Here is an 11,170-nt window from a genome sequence, read left to right on the forward strand (position 1 = left end):
TAATGATCACATTTCTTCTTTATTTTTCATGTACAGTAAGCGTTTACGGACATCCTTTAAACGAGAATGAATCATATTGAGCAGAGAGGCACAGACCACAAATAAAAAGACACTCAAGTTGACTAAAATACAACACTGGTGATTTAAGAAGAAGCAAAAGAAGCATGTGATAGGGTGGCAAACAGTCAAACTCTCATTTACAGTGTACTTTTCAATATCATTCGACAGTTTCTCCTTTGCACGATGCAATTTGAGTCAATTTAACATAGCTGTGACATGTCTTTTATCCAGACAATCTACATATCTTTTATCATTCTCAGTACAGTCATATTTGCACATTTCCATCCAACACTTTCAGTGCCATACTGTAAATGCTTCTCACATGAACAATGTATATTGAATAGACATCAACGTGAGTAACTAACAGTAGAGATAGGTCAGGTTATCTCACAAAGTATCTACATAAATCAGTCCAACTCGCATGTTTCTAGAAGACACTTCTAATTCCACGTCTCATGTGAGTCACTCCACTGTGTACTCTCCCAGATAAATCAGAGATCGAGATTTTTCATATTCATCGATCTATTAAGGCTACTTACGAAGACCCCATTTTCCCACTTCTGTGCACATGAACTTTGACAAGCAAAAATAACAAACCAACATGAGTTCCTTCCTCAACAAAACAATTAAACTGTTCTCCCACATCGTCAGTGCTCAGCCTTTAGTGTTCATCTGCAGTAACCCCAGCATCTTACAATCTACACAATGTCCAATGAAAAATATACTAACATTAGAGGAATAATACAACTTTTTGGAAAATACTCTTACTCACTTTCTAGACAAGAGTTAAACAAGAAGATTGATACCACACTTGACATATCCGTCCCAAATATATCAGGCTATGGTCTGCTGCCGATTAGCTTAGCTTAGCATAAAGACTGGCAACAGAGTTTTTTTCTATCAAATTGCCTTTAGATTTCACAAGTGTTTGTAAAATCGTTGGGCCACTATAGTCACAAGGTGGAAATATAAATGATCGTGACAGCCCTATTTCTTTTTTTCTTTTTTTAGACATGGCTATGCAAGCAGATAATTATATATATATCGACTGGAAACAACAGGACACATTATTATCACTATTTTTATGTTTGAACACTTGTTTTTCTGTATGTATTAAATTAAAGAGATATAACATGTTAATTGGTGAGAGTAAATATAAAGCTAAAGCCAGTAGCTGCTTAGCTTAGCACAAAGAGTGGAAACCGTGACCAACGAGAGAAAGATTAGAAGATCCATGCCACCAGAGCAGTTTATATCTTCTTCTCGTGAGCTATCCCTTTGATATTACGAATATGAAACTCTAATACCAATACACTTTATTCCAAAAAACTGACCACATTGTAAATGTTTTAACCAAATAAATGTCAAAAATTCCTTTCTAGACATAAAAAGTGAATTAAAGATTATTAAATCATGATTGAATATGCAACACTTGATCAAAGATGAAGGAACATGAAAATCAAACCTACTGCATGTCCATTTCAGACAAGTTTGGCTTCACCTTTGCCTGTGTGTCCATAAGTGGAAATGGCATTTAAATGCTTTTCAGAGTCAATGGTAGCGACTATTTGTCTCCACTTGGCCCATTGATCAACTGTAACAGCATGAAATCCATTTCACTTACTATTTCAGCAAAAGAACAATATTTGGTTGTTTTAGTTCTTCCATCCTTCCACTTTAAATGGCCAAGTGCTATTTTGGAGAGTTCCGTTAGTTCAGTTGCGCGCGTTAAAGTGGGAACTTGCACGATTCTTGTACCTCTACAGATCAGATGGGACACTCGGGTGGTGAGAAGGTTTAACACAAATCTGTTACATAAGGTCACGCAGTAATCCTTGTAGCATGTTGTTGCTAGAGATTAGAGAAGAAAGTGTTTGCCCTCGCTGAGTATTGGAGAGTAATAAAAACACAAATCACTCAGCACTACAAAGGATTAGTACCAAATGCATCTGTCCTGGCGTGATTTCCCATCAGACTCGTTTAGAAAAATCCCCCAAAAGAGCTAATATTGTCTTTAAAACGGGACTTGAGTTGATTTTCTTTCTTCATTCTGAGGTTTTTCTCCAAACACATCAATGCTTTGTGCAAGCACACAAGTTGGATGACAAGTCAGTAAGACAAACATTGAATTAAACTCAAAATAAAAATACATTGTGATATTTGTCAGTGATTTACAAATAGACTAAATATCTTTATATCATGTTTTAGCACAAGGGATGGAGGAAAGGAGAACTGTTGGGGGATCCCTTTTGAAATCACTTTTTAAAAACAGAGAGCAAAACTGTTCATGTCTTTGATCTGGTTTTTCACTGGCAATGGTAAAGCCATCTATTCACATTTAGGGATATAGAACTGACTGTATGCTATGCTATAAAAACAATTAAAATAGAACATTGGTGGAAAAAATAAAGTGCAAGGGAATAATGAAAGTCAAGAAAGAGGAACATAAGAAATAATCCGATACTTACATATATATTAAAAAAAAGATGGAGATGTTTTCATTTGAGCTGAAATGACCTCCCAACTCAAGGATGTTAATCAACCATTTTAAATATTTATAGATTATTTTAGTGATTTTTCAAGCAAAACTTTTGCTTTGTTCAGCTCTTCAAATGTGAGAAATAGTTTTTTTACATATAAGATAGTATATCTATTATCTTTGAACTGTTGATTGGATAAATCTTCATGGAATCTTGGGAATTATAGTCTCAATATTCTCTGACATTCTATATACACAATAGGAATTATCAAATAATCAAGACAGTTATTAAAAATGGATAACAAAGTAAAATAGGATGAGTTGCAGCTCTAGTTAAAAAGTTAAAAGACAAGTGAGATGTACAGTGCCATGGGTTAATACTTGGAGCTCTCAGTAAATTCACCAACATTTATCTACAAAATGCCAAATAATTGCTAGAAAACAGGCCTTAAAAATGATTCCTAAAACTGTACTTTGAACTTTATGGACTGTACTTCAGTAACACCTGAACACATTAAGACATTTGTAGATGAGAAGCGCTTCCAGCGAAGGGGAGAAGTATACTGTATATACTCTGATGAGACATGAGACCCAGGTGGTGGCAGGTACATGATGTGGTAGAGCAGGAAAATATTTGAAAAGTGCATTAGTGTGAGTTTCTAGATCATTAACCACTGCATGTAGCCTCAATCTCCTACGATGCATACTGCTAGCAAGGAAAGAGCCACCTTGAAAAGTAAAAATCACACTATCTCCAAACAACTACAAACATTTGAAGATGGAGAGACTTTTAAAATAACTGAAACGTGTGTGGCTTCATGTATTTGTAGCAGGGAGGCTACCGTTTTAATTGTGTCAGGATTTTAAGTTTCATCTTTGCCTCTGTTTGTCCGAGGGACGAGAGGGCTCTTATGCAAAGTCCTTGGACACTGCTTCTATGAAATTGGGAGCCGACATGAGGATGGTGAAGGTGCAGATGATGGAGAAGAGAGAGAAAGCCACCAAGCACATCCGATCCACCACCGCCGCTGCAAACTTCCACTCGCTGCAAATCGCCAGTCCCTCGTCCTGCTCTCGGAACCTCCTGGCTATGTACTGCACCTCGTCGAGGATCCGTGAAATCTGTGGTACCTGCTCTGGCAGTAAAGTCTGCAACGGTTCTGAGTGGGTTTCTTGAAGGGAGGAGCCGTTAGGATGGCCGCCGCACAGCACCATGCCTGAATCTGTGCTTGGTGGGAAGGTGGGGTTTTCAGTACCCATGGTGTGGTTGTAGCCAAAGTACAGGTTCATGTTCCCGTTGGTCGTGGTTGACTGGGTGGGCGCTTGCCCTGGTATGGTGCTCATCGGAATGCTGTTGGTGCTGGTATGGTGAGGAGGAGCAGGAGGAGGCTGGGAGTACTTGAAGTTTGTGGGGTTACTTGAGCTCACAGCTGTTTTTCTTTCCTCTCCAGGTTTCTTCATGCGGAGAAACCAAGCGCACCAGTTGAGTAAGACAATTCGCACCTAGATGAGAAGAGGACATAAGACAGATAGATGGAAGACAGAGGAGAGAATGGAGAGTCATACACCAAAATATGTAAGTTCTATTCGTATGAGAATAAAAAATGGCGAGACGGTGACCCTGAAAAAATCTGATCCAATGAACCCCCAATCTTACCTCTGCCAGAGGTTTTAGTGATGCACAATGTTTCACTGGCATACAGAACAATTATGAAGTTTAACTCCCATAGTGTGCATTCATATTTAATAATGGTATGATTGAAGTTTGATTTTTATGATTTTTGTTCATACGTTGGCGGTTCCCTTCATTTGCTTAAGACATTTGTCAACTTTAAAATCAAACCAAAGCTTAAAAATAAAATGACTTTTATCACAAAATAACTGCAGTCAGCTGTGTTTACACATTGCTCTTGCTTGTTTGATGACAGAAGCATTTGTGTTACATAAAAAGTTACTAACAATGTACAATGTCTGTAAAAAGATGTGATGCAGCTTTGACGTCACCAACCTCCCAGAAAAGCTGACCAATTAAATACTTTAGTAAATATTTTCATACAGTATCAAGGGTAAAAATGTGGGTAAAAACACATGTTAGTCAAGCTTTTGTGTTCACACAATCTTTGTCCACTTTTGAATTACATGTCACTACTACTCTAACAAATAGGAGCCATCGCCTATATGAGTAGTCAAATGCACCAATATGAATAACTTGTGTGGTAATTACAAATCGCAATTGGCATATGATTAATTATCGTGTTTAAAAAGTACTTTAAACCTACCAATTTAGGCATCTTCCCTCCATGGGGGTCATGGTGGTGGAACTGTAGTACCAGGACTGTCATCACCACAGACAAGCCCACAATCATCATGGTGCTAGCAAAGTACTGAGCTGAGAGGAGAAGAGCAGACATGGTTGGCACGGCAATTTCCATTTGGAATAGAGACCATTACATTCTGAATGAAGTTCAAGTAACATGATAGGTAAAGTGTTTTGGCAGGACAGCTGTGAAGTTGTTTGGTTAGTAGGGGTCAAGTTACCCTTGTCATCCCACCCCAGACATGTGTGGGAGGCTGACTAAAATGTACTTCCTAATGTACTAACCCATTGGCATTTACAGCCCCAGAAACATGAAGATGCATAACACATGAGCGTAGGTAAGTGTACTCCCCCCCCCCACACCCACACACACACACACACACACACACACACACACACACACACACACACACACACACACGAAGATATTTCTGTCTTGAAACAAGTAATTTGTCATTTTGATGCAGCTTTGACGTCAGTAAAGCCGACCAATGAAATACTTTAGTAAATATGTTCACATCAAGGTATAATTGCAGATTGAAAAAAAATTCATGGTGAATGTTGATGAGTATTTTATTTTTCTTCCATCAATCAGTTCTGCACCACCTGCTTTATGTTAGTGCGTCTCCTCCAATGAAAGGTGGGTTTGTTAAGGGGTTCTGCATCACTGAGCTGCCAAATGATGCCGAGCAGCATCTCTGTCTGCAGCCTCTCCTCCCATCCCAAGGCCGGCTTCCTTGTCTCTTATGATCTGTATCAGTGTGGCATTTTACAATGCAGCTCGGTTGGTCCTCTACTCTGAGATGTATCTTCACAACCTGCCACATCCAGCTGCTACAGGCTGCCCTGCGGTAGATGTGAGGTGTGAGTATCGAGGCAGTAAGTCATTCAGCTGTTTTTTTTACACAGGATCATGCTGTAACACTCTGTAGCCTTTCTAGCATGTGCCCACTGCTCCCTGATGAATGTCAGATTCAGGTGCGAAAAATAAATATGCCATGTGTATAGAATACCCCGGAAGGGGAAAAAGCTAATGCTGGCTCTTGTGAATACCTTTCACGTTTCATTAATACCTGAAGACCCGTAGGTTCTACGCCACATTTGGAAAGGGAGAGGAGGGGTTCTCAGTTTGTTGCAATCTATGAACGCACCACTAGATGGCACTAAATCCTACATACTTATACTTCAAGCAAATTCAAGGTATTTGCATTATTGCTGCACAAAATAAATATCTTGAGTATCTGGTTAGTTGAACACAAAAAATCATAAACACACACGCATATACAGTTTGCGTTTGATTCTAGCTAGCTTACAGTAAATGTGTGTCTATTAGATACAGTAGCTGTTTTGGGGTAAATCGATTTATACTCCACAAACCTGGACAGCAGGAAAACCGAGGAAAAAATGTGCTCTGTCGCAACACACATTCACAGAACAAATCAATAGGAAGCTGGAGCCAGGAGATAGCTTAGCATAAAGACAGAAACAGGTAGCCTTGTAATGTCTAAAAGAGCTAACAAAGGAGAGGCCTCACTGTTAACAAGATCATTATTTGTGTCAGCTTCTGAAAGAGCCAGCGTGTCTCAATTCCCAGTCTTTGTGTAAGATACGCTAACAGGCTTATGGCTCTGGATTCATGTTTACCGTACAGACATGATATCACCCAACACCATGAAAGAAAATGTGTATTTTCATACTATTCCTTTAATGTACATTTCATACCATAATGAGTACATGTCTGCCACAAATAGCTATCTGTTAAGCACATTAACCCGCTTCTTTTTCTGACTCATCCTGATTATTTCTTTCTTTTGGATCACTTTCAAATTCAGAAAAATCATCAAAGCGAGCAATAGTTAGCATAGAAGTGTCTTACCGATCAGAGGAACAGAGTCTGACGTGGCAGGCATGATCTCTGCTACCAGTAACATGAACACTGTTAGAGACAGCAGCACGGTGATGCCTGCAGAGACAGTGGAGCAGAAGCACAGAGGATAGATCTTTTCATCACAAAGATGATCTTTGAGTACTCAAAAGCTGTGGATTTATTTTGGAATATTCACTCTCTTTTCTACCCACCCGGGGTTACTTGCAGTTATATATTGACTCTGAGCCTGTCTCACTGAATGGCATGGTGAAACAAGCTGAAAGGTTCAGGTCTACGTAATTATCTTCGCTGTGTTTAAAGTAAAACTTGTATTCATCTGCTAACAAGTGAAATCTAAATTAAGCTAGAATTGCTGGCTTGGAAATATTAAACTATCATAACAGAGGCTAATGATAATTATATTTTTAAGAAGAAAATGTTGTTGATTTATTTCAGCCAGAACAAATTGGCATAAATATGTTTTTCGAAACAAGCTTACCTAAAGACAGCCATGCTCATGGGACATGATCATGGCCTGCCTCGCTCATGATTGGCTAAGAATAAGTCCCATAAGAAGGGATACAGGCGGTATCTATTTACAGATCACATTAAAAGAGCAAAGACTTAAATCTACCGCCTTTGTCTGCGTCACAAAATAGTCAAATTATCATAGATTATTTCACTTTATCATTAATGATCAAACATTGTAAAAAGGGGAAATTGGTCGTACAAATATGACAATATTCATTATGGTGTTAGTGAGCAGGGATGTACTAATGTGTGTGTGTGTCCTGCCACATACCGAGTGAGATTTTTTCTCCAGAGTCAGCGGGGAGCAGGAAGACCAGCAGGGCCAGACCTGAGATCAGCATGCAGGGGATGAGCAGGTTGAGGCCGTAGTAAAGTGTCCTGCGGCGCATAGTGACTGTGAACGTCACATCGGGGTAGGGCTCCTTACAGCAGTCATAGTACAGCTCGTTGCGCTTTGCCGGCACACCTGGGGGGGGAATGAAGAGGTGGGAAGATGTGAACTAGATGTTAAACACACAGAAATATAAATAAAGCTCATGTTCTCAGTTCGGTTTGGCTGATACATTTTTAGGAGACCTTGTGAAATGAGACATTATGATGAGCACCTTTTTTATTGGAAACTGTCAATATGATTCATAGTGTACATTTTTGGTCATACATTTGTATAATAAATGGCTCTACTTCCCACTGTCCATGTGCCTTTCATCAATGTAATAATACACTTTACTACAAGCGAACATTTTATTATACATACATACATTTGATGATATACCTTCCTCAAAGTCAAATTCTCACTGCCACCACATGATTATCCTCATCTATGAGCCCTTAGAAAGTAAACAATTACATGAAACAAAACCCCCTTTAGTTAAACAAAGAAAGGACTCAAATATATGATATTTGTACATATAATAATATTATACAAAATAATAACTACCGCTTACCTAGATTAGATTACTTAAAATGCACATCAAGAACCTTGATTAAATGAAATGTGAGCTCTAATGTATTGTCTTAGTAACCATGTGAACAGCAGCTTGTTATTGAAAAAGAGCAAATGCCCTCCTGCCCAAATGAATCGTGTACATAACACAATGAAGGCATGATATCATCTTTTATGTAAAGTTGTAATCCTCCAGTCCCAACATGGTTTTACTTTGTGATTAATAATACATTTGGTAAATATGGTTAATAAAAATCACTATTAAGCACAAGCAGTAGTCGTTGGGCACTTTAAGAGCTTTATTAAGATCCACTTCAAAACTTAATTACACTCTTTTATCCATTTTTTATGTACGTAGCTATGTACAAAAATACATTGCAAGTAGTATTGCTGGGTTTAATAGCTTCTCCTGTCTTCATATATTAATTCTTAAAGCAATTTTTCATTATTAATAAGGGACACAATTCACCTTTTTCTACTTAAAGGAGTTCTCTATTGATTTAGCATTGCACTAATATAACAGTGTTGGACTCACAATGGACAGTTATCCAGAGACAAAACAATTGCAAAATAGTTGCAGCAGAACCAGTGTCTTTTTAATTCCATTGCCCACAATGCAAGATAGACTCAAAAACAGAAACCCATCCTCTATGTTCGGATTTGGAAATGACACGTTTTTAAAGTTCATCAGAGAGATCCTTTATTAATCTCTAATTCTCATCGGTGTCCTTCTTTGTCTTGTTGGCTTATGCAACTAATCTGCCTTTTCAATCAGATCGACACAATGTCATCTTGTTAAGGTGTTTATCCTGAAACGTGCATTCATGTGTGTCGGTGTGATAAAGTCAGCATTACTTATGCCCAATTATTTCAAGTATATTTTTCTTATAATTGATGTACATTCGGAGAAGTGTAAGTCTGTGAGAGAAATAAGGAGAGTCACTTGTGGCTCACAGTCCAAAATAACTGTTGAGTACTCAAGCAGCTGTAGCAATTAGCTGTGTAGCAATGTAGCATTCATAGCTTTACATGGTAAGTGATTCTGAATGAAGGCCTGGTACAATGCAATCAGCAACATATTCAAAATGCACTTGTCATAGTGGGGTAGTGTCACAAAGATGACTTGATTCTAGCCGTGTCTTTGTGTGTGGAAACAGTGTTCATTTCTGCAGAAATTCAATTTACATGAATTGCACGGATTCAATTTCATGTCATTTAGACGATGTCACTTGAACGCTGAAGAGAAATAGCCTTTGTTAGCCATCTAACAATTTGATGGATTGCATACCTGCAGATGCATCCTCCAAACCCGTGTGTGTGTGTGTGTGTGTGTGTGTGTGTGTGTGTGTGTGTGTGTGTGTGTGTGTGTGTGTGTGTGTGTGTGTGTGTGTGTGTGTGTGTGTGTGTGTGTGTGTGTGTGTGTGTGGGTGTGGGTGTGGGTGTGTGGGAATGTTCTAAGGCACCAGGACAGTGTGTGTTATTGGCCAGCCTGACGCATGGCTGTGCCTGAATTAAGTGAACCATCCCTGGGCCAGCTGTCACCTCACACACCCGTGCCCCCTCTCCATTCCCCTCAGCCAGCTGGGTACACTCACTTTGTGTGTAAGTATGTTTGTGTGTATCAATGTGAAATATTCAGTTTGTCTCTGATTAACACATCCAACTGTGGTTAGAGATGATGCGAGCCATTCATTTCTACAAGAAGAAAACAAAAGGGAAAAATAAGGAACTAAGAGAATGTACACTGAACAAAAATATAAACGCAACACTTTTGTTTTTGCTCCCATTTTTCATGAGATGAACTCAAAGATCTAAAACATTTTCTATATACACAAAATAACCATTTCTCTTAAATATTGTTCACAAATCTGAAAAAATCTGTGATAGTGAGCACTTCTCCTTTGCCGAGATAACCTCACAGGTGTGGCATATAAAGATGCTGATTAGACAGCATGATTATTGCACAGGTGTGCCTTAGGCTGGCCACAATAAAAGGCCACTCTGAAACGTGCAGTTTTGCTTTATTGGGGGGGTCCGAAAACCAGTCAGTATCTGGTGTGAGGGGTAGGGGTAGGGTTAGGGTAATGTTGTGAATCGAGTGGCCTGTGTTCGTCGTCCATAACATACGCCTGCCCATACCATAACCCCACCACCACCATGGGCCACTCGATTCACAACATTACCCTAACCCTAACCCTAACCCTACCCCTCACACCAGATACTGCCTGGTTTTCGGACCCCCCCAATAAAGCAAAAATGCACGTTTCAGAGTGGCCTTTTATTGTGGCCAGCCTAAGGCACACCTGTGCAATAATCATGCTGTCTACTCAGCATCTTGATATGCCACACCTGTGAGGTGGGATGGATTATCTCGGCAAAGGAGAAGTGATTTTTTCAGATTTGTGAACAATATTTGAGAGAAATGGTTATTTTGTGTATATAGAAAATGTTTTAGATCTTTGAGTTCATCTCATAAAAAATGGGAGCAAAAACAAAAGTGTTGCGTTTATATTTTTGTTCAGTGTATGTGTTTTACTCTAATACACAAAGGGACACATGGAGGTAGTGTGTGGATAGTTAACCGTAAACCAGAAAACAATGAGGTTATAAGATTATACTGCCAAAAAATCCTGGTTTTCTGAAGCTGGAACGTTAAAGGAATAATTTCCATTATGGTAAACATGCTTATTTGCAGAATTAGGTCAGAAGATTGATACCACTTTCTATGTGCGGTTAATATGTCGCCTGAGTCAGGAGAGAGTCAGCTAAAATTAGCATAAAGCCTAGAAACAGCTAGCTTGGCTCTGTCCACTCCGAAAGGAAATGTGCCAACCAGGACTTCTAAAGCTCACAAATCACGACGTTGTATATAGTTTCTTCAATTTGTACAAAACAAAGAAAAACAACATGTTTTTATAGGGGGGTTATATGCCAGAATATTTATTTCACAAAGCACCGATTTCCTTGACTACC

General features: G+C 38.9%; 1 protein-coding gene across 2 annotated transcripts in view; it reads right to left on the minus strand.

Annotated features, from left to right (window-relative positions):
• The window catches only part of chrna8 (cholinergic receptor, nicotinic, alpha 8), a 56,951-nt gene continuing 45,781 nt past the window's right edge, over positions 1 to 11,170 (minus strand). For both annotated transcript variants that reach the window (XM_034087863.1, XM_034087786.1), the window contains 4 exons: positions 7,526 to 7,720; positions 6,733 to 6,819; positions 4,819 to 4,928; positions 1 to 4,042 (listed from right to left, as the gene is read on the minus strand). In XM_034087863.1, the coding sequence (XP_033943754.1) occupies positions 3,449 to 4,042; positions 4,819 to 4,928; positions 6,733 to 6,819; positions 7,526 to 7,720 (986 nt within the window). In that variant the 3' untranslated portion in view covers positions 1 to 3,448. The remainder of the gene's footprint in view (positions 4,043 to 4,818; positions 4,929 to 6,732; positions 6,820 to 7,525; positions 7,721 to 11,170) is intronic.

The sequence above is a fragment of the Pseudochaenichthys georgianus genome, chromosome 1, assembly GCF_902827115.2.
Source record: "Pseudochaenichthys georgianus chromosome 1, fPseGeo1.2, whole genome shotgun sequence".
NCBI lineage: Eukaryota > Metazoa > Chordata > Actinopteri > Perciformes > Channichthyidae > Pseudochaenichthys > Pseudochaenichthys georgianus.